At 36.6% G+C, this 20,413-nt stretch overlaps 1 protein-coding gene across 1 annotated transcript in view; it reads right to left on the bottom strand.

The window, feature by feature from the left end:
• Positions 1-1,194: 1,194 nt before the first annotated feature.
• The window catches only part of ZNRF2 (zinc and ring finger 2), a 73,123-nt gene continuing 53,904 nt past the window's right edge, over positions 1,195-20,413 (bottom strand). Inside the window, 3 exon segments of the mRNA XM_067561814.1 lie at positions 1,195-7,182; positions 9,602-9,679; positions 10,453-10,558. Of these exon segments, the coding sequence (XP_067417915.1) occupies positions 9,622-9,679; positions 10,453-10,558 (164 nt within the window). The 3' untranslated portion in view covers positions 1,195-7,182; positions 9,602-9,621.

The raw sequence follows: 20,413 nt of genomic DNA, 5'->3' as shown, positions 1-20,413 counted from the left end.
GGATCTCTGTTTTGCTCAGAGTATGAGGAGTTGCCCATAAGCCACTGTCTACACTAGTGAAATTTGGTATGCCAATTGCTTTTTGATCTCCCTAGCATGCTTATAACACACTATGTGACCAAGCCTCTAAATGCACAGCACCACCATCTGTATAGCCAGAATGTGGTCAACGTCAGTGCAGACAGGAAGCGCTGGTATAACAGCCCTAATGGCATTGTTAGTCCTTCCACCACTACTTCCCAGCACATAGCTTAGATGAGTTATCTGGTCTTTTATCTGCCCTATTCTAAACAGGGATTACATTTGCAAGAAGCCACTTACCTGTACAAATTGCTTTTCCAGAGAATTCATTTGTACGCTGTTTCGCCAGCATCTGCTTCTTCCACAGCACTATCTGGCGATCAACTCAGTCAGCAGCAAGCATGTCTCCAAGGAAGCTTTCTCATGAGCATTCTGCCTGCTGGTCACAGGCAGATATGGGGCACTGGTGACCATCTGGGGCAATAAGGAAATCCACTTACAGTTGAACTGTGGACACATCAATGAAGCATTATATTTTAAGAGAAACTGATGAGTTGTAGTACAAAAGTTCAGACTAAATGACCAATGTACTAACATATCATGCTCCACCCACTGATCTAGCTGAGCCAAGAGATTCATAAAGGAGGCTTTCTGTCGCTTTTCTACCCCATCCTCCTACCACCTCCATTATTCTGAGGCTGGGTAGTACGTTTTAGGGCTGCTCCACTTTGTGCTAATCCCAAGGGGCAGTTGTACTCTCTGGTAATCCCTGGATGGCATAACACTTTAGTCATATTTTCCCCCCCACCCACACATTATACCGGAGGAAGCATAGCATCAGGTACCTCAGCTCTACGTTGCCAGGGGAATCTTCAGCTGGCTGGTTAAGCCTGCTTTACATCCTCTTTGTAATGCAGGAGCAGAGCCAAAGGGGACACACCAGGAACCAGAAGGTTGCACTGCATGTCTGAATTCTTACCTGCAGGACTGTATCCAGTGTAGCCAGCCTAGATGACAAGCCTAATTCATAGATGTACCTCTAAACTATACCATTTCTCCTGTATGCATGGGGTTTCAATAGTATTTGACATAACATAAAAACAACAACTCTGCCCAATCTACAGCATTATTCTTTTTATCAATACTAAAGTTACCTGGAATCGTGACAGAAACTGTGCTTCAAAAGATTTATTACATATATTTGTACATATTTTACATAAATGGAATGTTAAACCATACATCCTAAAAATCAATTAAAAATATTTAATTCATGATTACGTATTGACAGACCACCAAAAAGAAAGTACCTTAACACAACTTAAATCAGCTTCCAATCATACTGCTCAATTACAAAATTTACAAACATGTTTTACATTAGACATCGCAAATTACATTCTTATTTATGCTTAGGGTAATGAAGGAAAACTTCTTGTCCATTACCACTACAAATACCTGTAGCATTCATAAACTATTACAGAGTTCCATCTAACACTTTGTGGACACAGTTAATTTTGTGGAAACAGGTATGTGAAGAAGTTGCTACACTTCACCTACCATCAAATTGCTGCTTAATGGTAAGGAGAGAGTATGAGAGTTTCTCAGTCAAGTGAAAAGGTCAGTGCTGAATCACCACTTATTAAAATGTGTTGTATTAAGACATTCATTAAAACATCCCATCAATAGTTGAGCTGCCTCCCCCTCTTCCCCAAAAAAGTACAGTAGTTTGGCAAAGTCAGATAGAAGAGTATTATTTGCTACACAATGATCAATACTTCAGCTTCATTTTAACATGCATCAGAACACCTTATACACAAGGCCATACTTTGATGTCCCCATTGATCATAATATCCCTTGGGAGTTTGTGACCACTTACATTTAACGTTAAAATATTTTCCAATATAACAAAGTAGGGGGTTCTTTAAAAAAAAAAAAAAAGGAGCGCTTCTGAGGGAAAAAACCCAGAATTCAGCAACAGAGGCTTGGGGGGGGGAGGGGGTGGTGTCGTCTTACATTTGAAATTCTGCCAGAGTCAATTCAATCTTCTCATTGCAAAATCTTTGTCAAAACAGATCCAAGGGCAAAAGTCTCACACAAACATGTTAATTAGAAGCTGCCACAAGGAGCCGAATCAGTAGCAAACAGGTAAGCAGCAGGCACACTAGCTCCTGTACACTGGCAACTCATTGATCATTGATGCCAAATCCAAGAAAGGCATAACTAGCTAATCAAGTCCAACCATGTGAAAATGCAAATATGCTATAGTTGTTTATCTGAGCAAATCTTCAGTTCACTAGCAATGCCTCACATTAAGTCAGTTTACAATTTATCCAATGGGAGGTGACTCCAACATAGCTTGTAGTCTATTGAACAGTGGCCTGAGAAATTTCTGGAACAAGGATTTCAAAACCTTAGTTCCTATTTCGGAAGCACAACCACAAAACAGCCAAATGCGCAATTAAAACAGTCAGGATCTTCCATTCCAACAAGGAAAACACCTTGAATGTCTGTCATGGCAAAGCTGATTTTAGAAGTGAGCAATGCATTTCTCTGGTCAACGTATGCAATAGAGCACAATGCAAGTTCTGCATTTCATAAAGAAAACAGGGCCACTGTTTTGTTGAGAATTTCCTGCCCAGAGCCATTCCAGATGGCAAAAACTTAACTGGTGCTATCAATACATGCTGACAAATGCACCTGAGGAAGCAGTTGCAGCAAGAATTCTGACAAAATGTTCCTCTTCCAATGAGATTGCGTAATGTATTTCTACTGACATCAACGGGAGCTTTGTCCAATGAAGGGTAGAATAAGTTCCTAAAAATTGTATAGCGTGTTGGGGTAGAAGAAGGAAGAAAAGAAGAAACAGCTTTGAAGCTTATATGTAAAGTTTGAGGCAGAGAAGCATGAATAGCAAAATTTTGCACTGGATAAATCAGAGTGGAGCTAACCCACTGACATGGGTAAAATGGGAATTTTCATGTTAGCACTTCTGTATCCTGTCAGGAAACTCTCACTCTGCCAGAGAATTGGCAAATACAAACAGCTGCACAGTCTAAATGGAATGATTCTATTCATGCGATAAAGCAGCTGGGATTCACGGAAACTTGGGAAGTACCAAAAGCAACTTATATTTAAAAAAAAATATTGTTTGTCCCTGTTTCCTTAGAGATATCAAGGATTTTAAGTCTTAACTTCCCTATTTTCGCTGGAAGATTGAACAACTGAAGAGGAAACGTCTTAAGCCCTCAAATAAAAGAGTAGGAGTGCTCAATCTTCCAACAAGCAAGCTCTTCTCCCAAGTCTTTGTCAGGAGTTAGATATTATACCCAAAACAAAGTTTCAGAAGTTCGGACTCAAAATTTCTTTCCCCACAATTGCTTGGGTTTTAGTCTTTTGTGAGGTCATAGTCTTACTAGCTGCTCTCCAGTCCTTTAGCAAAAATGGGATTCAAAACGACATATCTGTAATTTAAAAAACTAAGCGTTTTTAACTAAACCTTCAGGGGTTTGTTTTGTGATTGTGTTTACCACAAAACCCCCTTTACATCATAAAGAAGAAGGGGGGGAGGGGAAAGAAGGTCACAAAATTCAATTCCACCATTGTGGGTTACCTTCAAAAGCTCCATTTAGAAATACTGCAGTACACTTAACCATGCATGTTAGAATTAGGACAGATGCTCTAAATTTATAATCTATTTAAACTCACTTTTCCCAAAATAAAATACTGCATATTTGCAGTATGCTTTGCATCTTTCCTTTTACGTTCCACTCAAATCAATGTCTATAGTACATATTCAGGGAAAACTAGCTCACTATTTAAAACAAAAAAGCGAGAACAGATACATTAAAGGTACAAAAGACAGGATAATCAATGTCCTGTAACTGTTAGCAGCATGGCTCTCTTGATATTGTATGAGATGATTATATAAAACCCAAATCATAACCACTACTCTATCACCTTTGAGCAAAGCTGCTACTCGAGACATCTGGCATATATAATAAGGTTTTGAAAAACCTCACATTTCAAGATAATCTGTGTGTACTCTTCTCTTTCTGGCAAGCAGCATGTGTATGGCAAACCTGAGTATGGGAATTAGTTCACTCTTACAGATATGGGCAAAATATAGGCCAGATGAAAGTAAATAAGCTGAAGCAATATGAACTGGTAATCTATATATTTATAGGCAGATAATGTGGCATGCCTACATTTTATCATAACCTATTGCTTCTAATGTGTGCAAGTGTGGTCTTCCTTTACCCAAAGAAAGAACACTTTTCCCCCTATTGAAGCGCAGTGATCCAGGACCCGGGTGAGGAGGTTATTTTTAAAATGAGAGTAGGCTTAATTATGCAGTTGTGTGTGCACAACTTTTTTTATAATATTGACAAGCAATAGTTTGAGATGGAAGCTTACATACATGAATTTCCACAGGAAGTTCTGAATGCAAGCTTTGGTTTAATCTTTCCAGATTGTTCAGGGCTTGGTTCACATTAAAGATCTAATCTTTCTTTCCTGGGCCCAGCCAAAACTGCCACTGACCTCAGAAGGAGTTTGGGATGAACCAGGAATCTAGGATTAGGACCCAGGATTGAAGCCATCCTAATAACCCCAAACAGTCCAAAATATCCACTCTCTGCAATGGTCTGGGGAGAGGGAGGGATGACTTCCAAGCAAGCACCATATGTAAAAGGTGACAGTTGCTGGCACGTTTCAACTACAGCACGGATACAGGACTTAAACTTCTGACAGTGATGATAAGTGCTGGGGAGTTTGTTCTTTAAACCGTTTACTTATGCATTTAAAGCTAGAAGATTCAGGTTTTGAAAACGCAGTAGATAAATAAAAAGAGTGAACAATTAAAATGGCATGTAAATTGTAAACAGATTCATATTTAAATACTGATCTACTTAATCCCTAAACCAAAGACTACCTACAACCTTGCAGCACAGGACACCAAAAACTTTCATTATAAATTATAGGCGTTTCTGCTCCAGCAGTTGAGCCAATAGTTTGATGTGGAGGGAGGATGATGAGCATTATTTCAACGTATTGTGCATTGACATTATACGGCATTAAGCCAACAGTGACTGCTAAGTCAATATAAATGCAAAAAACTTATTTTCAGAAGATAAGTGACTCAAAATATCAGAAAAGTGAGCCTCTAGGCAACAACGTCACTAGTAAAATATTACAACTGCTCTAATTTTTTCTCCTTAATATACAAGGCAGCAAAACAATTCTCTGATACAAGAGAACCTATACTGGAAACTACCATCTTAACCATTTGTTGGAGAGCTTGTTTGATGTGATTACCTCACAATTTAGAACGCGATAGTCTGATCCTGTCCCACTGAAGTCAAAGGGAGTATGATTCAATTGAGAGTGATTATGCAAGCAAAAAAAGCCCCTAGGAAACGGGGCTGTCAGTTGTCAGCATTAATGGTTTGATTGTGTTAGATTTGCGGTATAACAAAAGGCATTTCATAGCATAAAGCTTAAGGGAAAATGTTATCTAGACTAAAGTCATTCAACAAGCAAATGGGTGATTCTTATGGTGTGCAATACACTAATTCTTCTGGGTGGCAGCAGTTGCTCCTATACTTGCCCTTTTTAATATGAAACAATAGCAACAGAGAGAAAAATATAGACTTAAGAATACAAAGAAAGTTGCATTAAGCACACACAATACTTAAAGACGCTTAAGAAAAAAGGTGTGTTATTTATTTTTGTTACTGAAACTTAACTAAAAATTGCAGTCACTAATAAATATTCATAATTTTTCCCCATAAGTTGAAAATTCAGAAGCTGGTACATATCCGTTCTTGAAATAAAATAATATTTTCCTTCTAAGCCCTAATATCTGTATGAGTTTTTTATTGTGATGTTTTATGGAAACTAATATTCATCCACATTTTTTTTTACTGTATTTCCCAATGAAGACTATGTTTGGAAAGCCTTCGTAAGACAAATACAGGAAAATATAGGAAATAATATAGGAAAATAGTAATAAATTAAACAAATGCAGCAGGTGCTTGTTAAAAATACTGCCAAATGCTAATCTCCACATAAACAGATAAGTGATGTTAGATGCAAATTACTATGGCTCTGCCATCAAGAAAACGTCAATTAAAAATTTACATATAAAAGTGTTTCAAAAATTAATGCAAATCCCACCCCCAAGTAATATCATTAATCTAATATCTAGGAAACTCTTCACTGTGCCTATTTTCACAGTTATTCACCTAATCCTAGAGAGGCAGCCTCGAGATGAACGTAGTACAATAAAATAATTACCTGAAACGTTTTAAAAAAATACCCGTTAAACAAATTACCTTAACTGGCAGCATTTAAGATTGGTAATTCTTATTTTCCCAATAAAAAAAGTTGCATAGCTGCAAGATTATGCTTTGCTGCATTTTTTATCCACAAGCTGTAAAACAGAGGAATATTAGTACATTTAAATAGCAATACAGCATCCAGATTTCAACAATTCTATAGCTCGATCAATATAAATTAGTCACCTGCCTTGGTTTTATTCTTTGGACAGCATTCTGACAGACAAAGGTTTAGTTAAAAAACTCTGAAATACAATTTTCCTATGCAGAGGAAGTTTTCAAATTTTGTCCTTGAAAAAGGTGAAGAACGTACTGAGGACAGGGTGTGAATTCAGTGAATAAGGTCACATTGCTCAATTGCTTGCCATTTATTCTTCTTCAGCGTATGCGATGACTAAAATACTTCCACTCAAAAATATGGTGATCCTCACGAAAATGTTTTGGATAGTGTTGATTTAGAATGCATCAATTTCCATTTTGGGTAGGAAGAGAGACAACCATAACCTGTTTCTGCAGAAAACTTAAAAGTTAGACTGAAATTATTAACTTTGGCCTTGAAAATACAAATCATCAATAACATGTGTGGCGAGAAGATTGTTACAGGATGTGCAGCATTTTCAAAATCCCTGTGTGTCCTTTATATGCATGTTTGGTACGCTGACTCTACTGTCAAGCAACTGAACTCTCTGCAGTTTTTGTTCCGCACGATTGTCTATCTTTGCCTTTTCCACCTGCACAGGAACACAAGTCTCAAGCCAAGTATGTTCTCAAATTTGCGTTCAAAAGACAGCATCTCAGATTCTTTACATTTTCTGAGCCGTGTAAGAAGCTGTGAGAAAAACAAAGATGACAACAAGTGTTACGTTCCTAGCTAGTTCAGTAAATTAACACACTAAGGCTTTACTAGCTAAAACAAAGAAATCCAAGGAAAAACTACTTTTCCCTATTTCATATTTTCAAATTTATCACTCCTATCTTCTACAATTTAAACACATTTGATTTAGCATACCAAGTGAAACATCCATAAGTATTTTCAAAGAAAAAAATCTTTACAAACAGCATCTTGTGCTTCTCCTGTGGTTCAATACACCAGGGACAACATGTGACGCTCTATGTACACTACATAGCAGACATCTAAAAAGCAACAATTTTTTAAAGTGCTTATTTACAAATGCTAGAAGTCTAAATACTAAGATGGGTAAACTTGAGTGACTCATATTTAATGAGGATATTGATATAATAGGCATCACAGAAACTTGGTGTAATGAGGTTAATCAATGGGATACAGTAATACCGTGGTACAAAATGGGGAGTGGCACTATATGTGAAAGAAAGCAGAGTCAAATGAAATAAAAATCTTAAATTAACCAAACTGTGCCACAGAATCTCAATAGTAATTCCATGCGTGAATAATAAGAACATGGCAGTAGGGATATACTATCGGACACCTGATCAAAATGGTGATAGTGACTGTGAAATGCTCACGGAGATTAGAGAGGCTATAAAATAGAAAACTCAATAATAAATGGGGGATTTCAACTATCTCCATATTGACTGGGTACATGTCACCTCAGGACAGGATGCAGAGATAAAGTTTCTTGACACCTTAAATGAATGCTTCTTACAGCAGCTAGAACTGGAACCCACAAGAGGAGAGACAATTCTTGATTTAGTCCTAAGTGGACCACAAGCTCTTGTCCAAGAGGTGAATACAGAGGTGAATTACCGCTTGGTAATAGTGACCATAACATAATAAAATTTAACATCCCTGGGGGAGGGGAGAGGAAGAGCATCCCACCATGGGAACATTTAATTTCAGAAAGGGGAACTACACAAAAGTAAGGAAGTTGGTTAAACAGAAATTAAAGGGTACAGTGCCAAAAGTGCAATCCCTGGAAGCTGCATGGAAACTTTTTGAAGACAGTATAAGAGAGGCTCAATTTAAATGCATGCCCCAAATTAAAAAACCTAGTAAGAGGACCAAAGAAGTGCCACTGTGGCTAAACAATGAAGTAAAAGAAGCAGTTAGAGGCAAAAAGGCATAACTTAAAAAGTGGAAGTTAAACTCTGGCAAGTAAAGGGTAAAAATATAATTAGGAAGGCCAAAAAAGAATTTGAAGAACAACTAGCCAAAGACTCAAAAAAGAACAACAAAAATATTGTTAAGTACATCAGAAGAAGGAAGTCAGAAGGTGGGAATAGGTGACAGGAGATGGATCACTTGATGATTACCTGTTCTATTCATTCCCTCTGACGCACCTAGCATTGGCCACAGTCGGAAGACAGGATACTGGGCTAGATGGACTATTGGTCTGACCCAGTATGGCCATTCTTATGTACGTGTCCAAGTGAAAAGTTAGTCCTAGTCTTGTGCTTTGGATGGGAAAAACAGTTGTCCATGCAGTAGCATGTACTCTAGCAAGTGTGCCAGTGCACTACCCTCTCTAGTATGACTGCAGTGTGAGCTGCAACATACACTTGTGAAGTAAAAAGAAAGCAGAACACTGGAGAATGAAACAGTGCTTCAAAAAAAACCACTAAATTGTTTGGGGGCAAAGAGTTCATATTTACTGATTGCCATAGTGTTTAATGTAAACCCTAACATGTTTTGTAATGGCTGAAGCTGGTAGTTTAGTGTAAGCAAGTTACCTGAAAGAATAAAAATGCCCCCTTAGTCCTTTGACTCTAGCTGGCTTCAGATCTTAACCATTAATACATAATACTAAAGCAGGAAAGCTTTGTAACTGTGTGGACGGGGGGGGGGCGGGCAGGCTGGATTGTAACATTTTACATGCATTGCAGAAAAAGCAATAAATGACAAAATGTGTGTTGAAAGTAAAAAAGCAGAACCTCATTGAAAACTAGCCAGCATCCCAAATGAAAAAGCAGGTTTCAGTCCAGAAAAAATTGTCAATATTCATTACACTAAAAAAATTCAAGGGATTTAGTACTTTAAGTATGTTTAGGGTTGCACAACAAAATAATTTTTTAAAAGTTAACTAAAGTTTCACTGGCACTGCTGCTTGTCACTTTGTAGTAGTTAAAATGTAATTTATCATTCCAGGCTATTGGATACGAATGTGCAGAAACCATTTATGAGTTCCAGTATATTTACTATCTTATTTAAATTACTAGAACTACAATGAATTTACAGATTATTTTAGGTCAAACTTAGATCTGAGTGCATATTTATCTAGTTCTTATTACTGAAAAGATCAATGAAATGTGTAAAAAGAGAAGTTACTTACAAAAGAGTAACCTTGTGGTCTCAATCTGAAGGGTGTTCAGGACAAGATCTATTTACTTCAAACCATTCATCTATGCAACTGTTGGAACACAAGAGAATAAATGGCAGGTGAGCATACTAATTACAATTACCAACCACTGTTGTGTAGTAATGATTTAGCATAGTTAAAATGAAGTGACTAGAAACATTTGAGAGAGAGAGTTTTAAGACCTAAGTTACTTCAACAGGAATGTGCAGCACAGTATTTTTCAACATTCACTAAACATTTTTAACACTCAAAAACCCAATACAATAAAGTATATGGGTTCTATGTATTAAACATGAGAGAAATCAATGTGTAAGTTGTTATAACTCTTTGTTTCCAAAGTTTTAACAAACAAAAATTATTACTTTTTGTACACATTTCATTTCTTCAGAGGGACACAATCACCCCAATCTCACTGCTGCCTGCCAGTTTTGCCCATTATTGTTACAAACAACGTCTAAAATGAATATAATAAAGATCAGAAATTTTTTTTTTTCAGTTTTACTCTGTGCATTCAACAGAACATGTGTATATGTATAGTGATTTTTATTTTTTTTTCCCCTGTATAGACAGTTTCCCCTTTTGTTTCTGGGAGTTTTTCAAACAACAAGCAACAAGAGAAACATAAAACGGAAGTTTGATAAAGACCAAACACATTTGCGGAGCAGAGGGTAACAAGATGTAGTACCTCAAACTACTTTTAACTAAGTTTTGCTTCTTCTTTTTAAAGTGACTAGTGTTAAATAAACATCCTTTATAAAAATTACCCAACCAATGTTGGTGTATGGAATTCTGTCCAGTGAGTAAACAGTGTGAAGAATACTTGCCCTTTATGATATATGCATAGACAAGGCAGTCGTGCTATAGTATCCCCTTGCTGCAGCTCTTCCAGGCATATTGCACACTCCCCAGCATCTTTACTCAGCACATCCTCTGTAGAAACAAGGCAGGTTTAAATGGTTAAAAATCAACACTTAAGGCAAAACTTTCATAGCATTAACACAATTATAGCAAAAAAAAATGTAAAGGTTCACTTTCAGTACAAGATATGAAATTAAGCATGTTTATAATATCTGATGATCTAAGAGCTCTCTCACATCAGGAGTCTTAAGAGATCAAATTAAACTACAGCTGTTTAGTCTCTATCTGACTAAATGCAGTTGTACAACCAAGGGAAGTACTGTAGACTAAACACACCACCATACTGAAGTTTGCAGATAAAGCCTGTTATGGCTGTGCTACTATCTTTAAGGATCACTTACTCTTCAAATTTTGAGGGACAAAGTACTCACGACCACCATCACCCTAGTTCTGAGTTCACAGCATCTGCATGCTGCACACAGCATATACTCCGAACAGCACAGAAGCTGTAACTCAGTACCAGGAGGAGTAGTACTCAGCAAAAATGTTTGGGAACCTCTGATTTAGGGCATTTCAGTGCATCACTCCCAAATCAACTAGATTTTTAAAAATTTTCAGGTTTCCTTTAAAATTTTGAACAAAGTTTTCAAAGTTTCTAAAGCACCGGTGGAGGGTTTCCCTCCTTAACTAGAGGGAACCCAAGATGACTATCTGAGGAGCATGTGCAAGATTTCATGATTCTCAAAACAGATCTTGCAACACCCTCAAATCTTTAAATTGTTCTCATAAGTATTTATATCATGCTCATTATTATACTATCTACATGCTGCTGAAAATGACAAGCATGTAACCTAATCATTGTAGCAAAAGATCAAATAGAAAAACCAGGATGTAGATCCGTTGTGTATCTACACAGAACCACAGCAAGCTCTGATTTGCAGATTCTTAGGTTTCTTAAGAGTTTGACTGCTTGATTTCAAAGTCTTAATTCTGACATAGTGGTTGGTTATTGTGAGAATATTATACCACAGAATATTATGGCTTCATATGGAGAATAGCCAGCATGAATAGACAAACTAACTCTTAAGAAACAACATATCCTAGTAATGAAGAAAAGGAAAAAAAGCAGCATATATTTGCACTGTTTGTAGGCAATCTACCAAGAAAAAAAAAGTTTTTCTAATTGGTTTCTGTTACTCTAACAGAGAAGTGGAACTTTACATGAACATTATGGGCATTTACTATTCTCAAGTGATAAAAAGATGGAAAAAGTGCCATATTCTCTTGCAGAATCTCACTTTTACTGCTGAAACTTCCATCAAAGACACTAAGAACTTGCCCAGAAGAGGGTGCTAGGGGTACACGTTTTTCACTTGACCTCTTGAATTAACAAATGTTTCAATATCTGAAAGAAGGCACACATAAAAATGGACAAAGACAACTACTTTAGTCTGTTACAGGGAGATTCTAAGCTTTCTCCAAGAGTTCACTCATCTCACTGCCTCCTCCTCAATTCCTTTCTTTACAGAGACTATCCCAACATTGTTCACTTGGTCCTCTGGACGTGTCTATTCTATCTTTTGATTACGTCCACATAAACTAATGCTGTTAAAAATAATTCACACACACTCAACAAGAATGTCTTATAAAGTAAAGCATTTTTGTCACAGAACAACTTTGTTCTAATGAGAGGTTTCACTATATTCAGAGTTGCAAATGGCACACAGCACACACTAGGTTCTTGTCTCCCGATACATTCAAACATGGTGTCACTTTAGTCAGTCCCAAAACTCAGCAGGAGTTTTGTATAAAACACTTTAAAAGTAAACATTTACATTATTGAAGACAGTCTTACAAGAGACAAAGTCAAACCCCAGCCAAGTTTTTAAAAAAATCATATAATATGGTAAAAGTTCATAAGACATAAAACATTTTATATGAACTAAAAGATGTCTAATTGAAAATATTCAACTATTATAAATGCACAAGTTGGTACAACATGTTAATAGATTTCAAACCAACATAGATTGCTCTCACATTTGTGGTCAGTGGACCAAGGAAACTTTATGTTTAACGTATATAAAATAGACAAAATGTAGTCAAATTAGCAGAATTGGATAAACACATTTTTTAAAAAAAATACTGCTATGCCTTCATCTAGTGATAATTCCCAAATGTCCCTGTAACACACAACCACACAGAGAACCAGCACTAGACCGCACCAGATGGAAGTCAGTTTAAGGTCCATTTAATGCTGACTTGTAAATGCACCTGTCATGGAAACACATGTGGCTAAATAATATTTTGCTGATCCACTGCAGTGTGCAACAGCCCCATTACATTTCTCATGTTTCCCCGGCAGTGGAAAGATCAAATGATTGCACATTACCAAAGAAAGAGAAAAAAGTTTGAAGTCTTTTAAAGGGTTTTAACCATAACATACACTGATGTTACAACATTAGAGATATTATAAAAATGAAAGTTAGGGGCCGAGGGAGAGGAGTGAAGACCTACTTTGCACTAACTAGGAAGTTAAGGGGGTGAGGCTGTTACAGACTCCTACTAACCAAAGAGGCCAATGTAAAGGATGGGGCTCCCACACACAGGGTCCAGTGCTTCTCACCATGATTTGCCCAAGTCCCCATCCTTATATTTATTGACCTCTGGCTAACAGGAGTAGTATTTCAACTATCAGATATATAGTACATTTTTCTAAAACCTTATCTTGTGATTCATGGAATATAGTTTACACACCATATCTGTATTTAGAGCAAAATATATAGTAGTGAATGAAAGTACAACCATCACAGCAAGTTTGTACACACTGTATCAATTAAAAAAAAGTGTTTGAAAGTCTTTAAAATCCTGATACAACTATATTAATCATTACATATATATATATAATTAAAACAGTTATAAGCAGGGTTTGAAATATTTGTACACCTATTAGCCCACATACTAAGAAACTTACTCACAATGGTGAAAAAATACCTGTGATGATGACAGCCTGACCCAAAGCCATGCCCACTCAAATTCAAACAAATAAAACAGCTGTGTGTTGCTTTTAGTCAGAATATTGACACTTCATTTATTTAATCAAATTAAGTGTAATTTGCTACTGAGGCTGACCAAATAGTACAGAAGAACATTAGAATACACTGTTCCAGAAATACAACTAAAAATTAACAAAACAATCTATTTATTCACTGAATCATATTTGACCAGCTCTAAAATTGGTTGACCGCTACAAATAAGTACTGCCTAATCAATTATTTAAAACATACTGGTGAAAATTCATTGAATGTATTTATTAAATACTAATTTATCAGCTTATTTTATTACATCTTTCTGGCTTTTAATTTTTTCCCTCTTCCCAGCTTCACTCCATTTTCTCCTTTCCCTTTCTTACAGCAGATCATGATGTATCTTTACTGAAATAAGCTACATCAATATAAACGGTATAATTGGATCCACACTAGCAGGTTACATCCATTTAACTATGTCAATTTACAAACCCATGTAATTAAAATGGCTAACAACTTGTGCGTGGACTATGCTGTCTCTTCAATTTGAGTTTCCTCTTCCACCTCCACTCCTTTACAGCTCTCTCATTTCCTACTTATTGTTCTCTATTTCTCTTGTTTTGTCTTCTACCACATTCACCCCCAAAAAATCTCTGTTCCAATCCTTTACCGCCTTTTTTTTTTTAAAAAAAAGGAAACAAAACAATGTACCCCATCAACCTTTCATCTTTTCACCCCCATTCTTGCATGCTTAGGACCAAAACATTTTTACCAGACACTTAGTAGCCAAAAGACTAAATCCATTAGTCAACAACTGATAAAGATGGCGGGGGGAGGAGGGAAGCGGCTCACTGTACAGGGGCAATGAACAAGTGAGAAGTGACCCTTAGGATGCTAGGAAATGGGAGAAGGTGGGCTGGATTACCTCCTACCTCTTCTGCATCTTTCGTATCTGCTTACAGCAAGTACACATTTGATACATTTGATGCTCCTCTCCCAAAAAAGAAAATGAGCATTCCCATTGCAGAGCCTCCTTAGTACTACAAGCGTAAGGGTGAGTAGAGTCTTCACTAATCTACACCTTCCCTCAACTTTCTGGCAGCTGTGTTGTCATACTCAATAGTCCCCAGTTTTGAGGAGGTCTCTCCAGTGACTAGCTCCAGCCTTCTGTCACTGCTAAAAACGTGTCCAAGCAGCAACAGAACAAAGATCTAATTATTTGCTGTTCATAGGGTTCTAAATATCAGTAGTGGAAAATGAGAAGACCAGTCAATTGTCACTGGGCAATCAGACTGCCTAAGTGGCTGCTCATAGCTTGCCATCACAGTGTTGTTTATCTGCAGTCTTAGGAAGGCAGCACTAGAACAGTTACAATTGGTTCACATGTGGAAAGTTTTCTTCAAAACTAGGAGGCTGGAAAGCTTTTTTTTTTTTTTTTAAATTAAAACTTGCATTCTGCAAAAGTTATTGGCTCTTAATCAGGAAACTGATTGCTTATCACAAGCAAGTGGAATTTTCAAGCCTAGGTATAATTAACTGCTTTTGCTAAAATCCCTAAAAAATACTGCATTTACTGAGACCACAAGGAATTCTATCTGAATGCTACATTTGTAAATTTAGAAATTCAGAGTTAAGGTTGCTTGTGAAACGTTAACTCTACCCCTTATTCTGTATCCTTTAACAACCTACCACTACATCCCAGTGGTACCAAAACATATTCACATTGTGCCTTTTCACACATTTCCATAATGCACCACATAACATACATCACCTGCCCTTGCTATTTCAACTCATACTGTAATGAACAAACTACACTTGGAGCCACCCACCAAAAAATAAATTCTTCAAAATACATCATTCTGTAATGAACCTGCTACAATAGTTTGACATTTACCAGATGCCAATCAAATACCTGTCCTTCCCTCCCCTCCATCTATTCCCATTATAGTAAAGAAATATAATTTTTATATCTCACCATCTAGCCACAGTCCCCCAAAACCATCACTAACATGTCACAATTTTCTATGTAAAGTACAAACCCTATACTTATTTTCTCTTTCAATGTTGGTCTGAGAATCAGACATCAACATATAAGCAGATATCTACTATGAATAATGTATACTGTACAAACACTGGTCACCATACTCAGTTCTGCAACCTCATTCTCAAAAATAAACATATAACCTATCAATACTACAAATAGAACAAAGGTGGCAAAATTTGAAAAAGTATTTGAATTAGCATAGAAGCTCATTTACAACACATGTATAATGCATACTGAGAGAGATAGGAAGAGAAGGTTGTTTGGACACTTAATTCTGAATTTGCAGACTTTCAAAATATTATTTTAAAAGTTGTTTGGGAGAATACAAACTTCTCTCACACACAAAAAAAAGTGTCCAGAAACTAATACTGAGAAATAAGTAGGCACCTCTCTGTTGGACACATACTGCCGATTTTCATAATACTGAAGATATTTTTGCTGGATGAAAACAAAAAAAAAGCACAAATATGTTAAATATTTTATAATTATTAAGCATGGGATCAACTAAGGACTGATATAGCTTTAGGCATCTTGATCTAATTCTAAATTGGATTAGCCCTGTTAAATAATTTGGAACAGCAGAGTTTTTGTGTACCAATGAAACTGTTCTGTAGTAATTACATAAATCAATTTAGCAGAGACCAGGATTCAAAATCTATTTACAAATTCAGTGTCCACTACTCTGAATAAGATTCAACAAAGTTTAATTCCGCAAAGACGAGTTAAGTCAGTCTTATATTATTTAACTTTCATGCAGTCAAACATGCAAAATTAAATACAAATTACCATCTCTAAGCAAATACCTCTACTGTAAATGCAAGTCAAGGCAGCATGATTAAAGCAGACAGCCAAAAAAAAAAAAAAGGAAAATATATTAGTTGTATAAAAGGCATCCAAGGAAATTCCATGCTTTACTCAATAATGGGAACGGTCACCACCCAGACCAAGTATCCAAAACAAATCATCTTTTTCAGCTGTGGAAAAGACAGGCACTATAACGTGATGGAGAAATATCAAGCATTTTACCTGAACAATTTTTTTTTTTTTTTTTTGGTTCTTGAACCCTCCATGATAGCAGTAGAAAACAAAAGCAGCTCAAATATGCACTTTCCTAGAAAATCAAGAGCGACAATGTGTTTTCATCATTAACAGTTCAGCAGTTCAACTGTATGGAATACAGTTTTAGGCCAATTGCAGTTGTCTATCAATACTTAATTAAATAACCTGCAATTTCAATCTTTATCCTCTATCCTAATAATTAAAATACTGACTTCTTTAAACCCAACTTCATTTCCTTTGCTCTTAACAGGACAAGAATAGGCAAAAATGGCTTGTGGCTCACATGTTGAAGAGTCTATTGTGGTAAAATATAACTTATCACACATTCAAAAGACAATCCAAAAGATTGAAGCAAAACAGTTTGTGTAGGACAGTGGCTCTCAACCTTTCCAGACTACTGTACCCCTTTCAGGAGTCTGATTTGTCTTGCATACCCCAAGTTTCACGTCACTTAAAAACCTCTTGCTTACAAAAATCAGACAAATATACAAAAGTGTCACAGCACACTATAATTGAAAAATTGCTTACTTTCTCATTTTTATCATATATTTATAAAAAAATCAACTGGAATATAAATATTGTACTTACATTTCAGTGTATAGTACATAGAGCAGTATAAACAAGTCGTCTGTATGAAATTTTAGTTTTTACTGACTTCAATAGTGCTTTTTATGTAGCCAGCTGTAAAACTAGGCAAATATCTAGATGAGCTGATGTACCCCCCTGGAAGACCTCTACATACCCTCAGGGATATGTACACCAGATCCATTGTTCATGAAATGATATAGTTGCTAATTTACAGAAATGGTGTGATCCAATGGTAGTCAGCAAATGAGAGTTTGTTTACCTACACACACACACACACACACACACACACACACACACACACACACACACACACACACACACACACACACACACACACACACACACGGTAAACTACATTCTAAAAACTACAAATGAAAAATTAAAGAAAATCTGAGAACATTTCAGTTATTGACTTTATTCTATGCAACCATCATGATTAGAAGTCTATGGTGGTGATATGAAGAAGGAGAGAAAACAGCTGCAACCTCTGCTCAATTCACTTTTTACCTTGGGATTGACCTGAATTTATATTTTTAGTTTAGTAAAACTAGAAATGTAAAATTGGGGAACTACCAGAAGAATGGAGTGTTGGACCCAAGGGAATAAAACAAAGCTCCCCCCACCTCCTCCAAAAAGTCTAAAGAGAAACAGCGGCATAGCCCCAAAGAAAATCTGTTGGAGAGAACTGCTCTATGGATGATGCATGGCCCCAATCTCAAATTAAGCCAGGCTTCATCTCTTGTGAGGAAAGATCCAGGTGGTTCTACACAGGTGGAAATTTGTGAACATCTGCTCATGCTATTATCCTGTTTCCAACTTCTGTTGAGCTGGTCTGCTTGCAGAATTAGGTACCTTGGAATCCTCTCAGGATACCCAATGGTTTTTTTAGGTAAGTGGAACAGAAGAAATTTTGTGTGTCACTCCTGTCAGTTCTCATGCCATCATCACCACCACATTGTTGGTCCTGATGAAGACATGAGGACAAGCTGGATTTCTTCATTGTAGCACTATCAGTGGATGGAACTGGCCTCCACATCATGGTGTGGAAGGCTCTGCTCCTTGCCTGCCCATCATCCCTGGTCAAGCTGTTGGGTATCCCTTGAAATACTGTAACTATTCATACATCAGACTGAGTTTCTTACTACTCCTGGGAGATGGACTCTCCAGTCTAAGCTCTCTCCTACCAATGAGAGAATCTGGATGAGAATCCAGTGCAGAGGCATTGAGTGGGACTGAGCACATAGTACTAAGGCCTAGCATAAAAGTCTGTTGCTGTGGGGGAAAAAGAAGTCATGAGAGTCTTTATCCTTGGAAGTTTCTCCTGGCAGTGGACTATCTTGACAGTGTGTTGATGTCTACTCCTAATCAAATCAGTACTTAGGCTGGGAGAAGTGATCTCTTTTCAAATATTCACCTACAGTCCTACCCCCTTTGAATAACCTCATGGTCAGAATCATAACTCTCAACTAGAACAATGGACTTTGCTCAGATGAAACATCACCTATCTTTTTATCTTGTTTTGGTACTGAGTACAAAAGAAAATGCTAAAAGTAAACATTTTCATCAGTGTAGTATCTAAATGCCCTTCAAAATTAAGGACATACCTGCGAGGTAGTCCAGAAAAAAAATCCCCCCCCCAATTTATTTATTTATTTTTACAGTTTCAGGAAAGTCATTCAGAGCAGGTTAGAGAAAATGCTAGTATTCTCCTGCATTCCTTTTTGTACATATATTACACTGCTTTTATATGAAGAAAGTGCTGTGCAGTAAACTGCAGAAACCTGAACTACTGTATACATGCCCAATAGCAAATGCAAACTCATTACACACTGCAACATGTGATCCAACTGGATAGGAACTATCTACCACATCCTATACTTAATTGGTCTTTAGCTTTGAGAGGTCATTGAGAGGATATCATAAATCATGCCTGCAACTGCTGCAGTCTTGTGACTGTTAGGAATTTTGCTTCAGGGCAGACAATGCTCTGTGTCTTTCAGGTTATTTCTGCAGTGTTTAAATCTGATATCCTTAAAACCATGGATATTTTAGCATTTTGTTAGAAGGGAAGTAACTTATTTTGTGGAGTCACTTTGTGGAGATTATATCCATCAAAGTATCTTTCTTTTCACCCCGTCTCTCAGTTCCAGGAACACAATTCATGGGTCTGGATTTTGAAGTATTTTAAAACTAGATTTTAAAAGTAAATTCTAGGCTTTTTTTTTTTTTTTTTTTTTTTTTTTTTTTTAAACTCAGATTGAACAATAAATCTAGGCTAGTTGTCTTTCTCTCATGTAACACCACAAAGAGTTTTGCTGGCACTGCAATATCATTACTAGAAGAGTTTTTGCTCATATTTAGAGTTTGCTTCTAAAATCCTAGAAAATGCTTTCTGCTGTCAAAGAATTTCCTTAAGGTGTAGAATATTTAAGGGCATGGTCTAAATTAGAGTTAGATATTTTTTCCCCTCAGATTAAAACGTCACTTCAAAATCTGCTACTTTTTAAATTATTTGAATATCTTGCTGTTCTTTTACTATTGAGTCTTCAGGGCCGAAGTCCATACTTCCCCCCCAGAGGATTTTGGTGATAAAGTAATATTTTTAACCACTCTCCCAAAATAAAGTGAATAAGACTACATGTTGTAGTGAGAGCGAAGTCCTTTCATATATAAATCAGGGTTTATCCTAAGGCTTTACATAGGAGATATTTACTTACTAGCTTTGTGTGTTATTTGCAATTAGACCCAATGATCCTGTAATTGTTTTAATATTGTGTCTCCCTGGTGATTTATATAGTGACACAGTTACAGTATTAGATTAATGTATTCCCAGTAATGGAATTCCTTCTCTTTCTAAGGTTTGCATAATTGTCTGTCTCACTTGTCTATATTCTGCTAAGGAATTGAACCTATAGTACTAGCACAAAGCTGAAATATAAAATACTGCCCTACTGCATTCATAGTAATGGGAAACCTTACAATTGAATGATATTAACATTATGGAAACTCATTAAAACTTTATAGGTAAGGCTGTAGGACAGTTTCCATTTAAAGACTCATTTTAACGCTGCACTCCTCTGATACCTCTGTTAAGCTAGCAAAAATTGGCCTGAAATTTCATATTCTAGTCTTGGGCTAGAGGAGATTGTTTTCTTCAAAGTATGATGGATAAACTCTTCTGAGTTTTTAATAGTTGAATGAACTATTCATAGC

This window comes from Emydura macquarii, unplaced genomic scaffold (genome assembly GCF_026122565.2).
Source record: "Emydura macquarii macquarii isolate MOO-44397 ecotype Brisbane River unplaced genomic scaffold, CSIRO-AGI_Emac_v2 contig_2422, whole genome shotgun sequence".
Taxonomy (NCBI): domain Eukaryota; kingdom Metazoa; phylum Chordata; order Testudines; family Chelidae; genus Emydura; species Emydura macquarii.
Note: the sequence above shows the minus strand (reverse complement) of the source record. Positions and strands in the feature narration are given on the sequence as shown.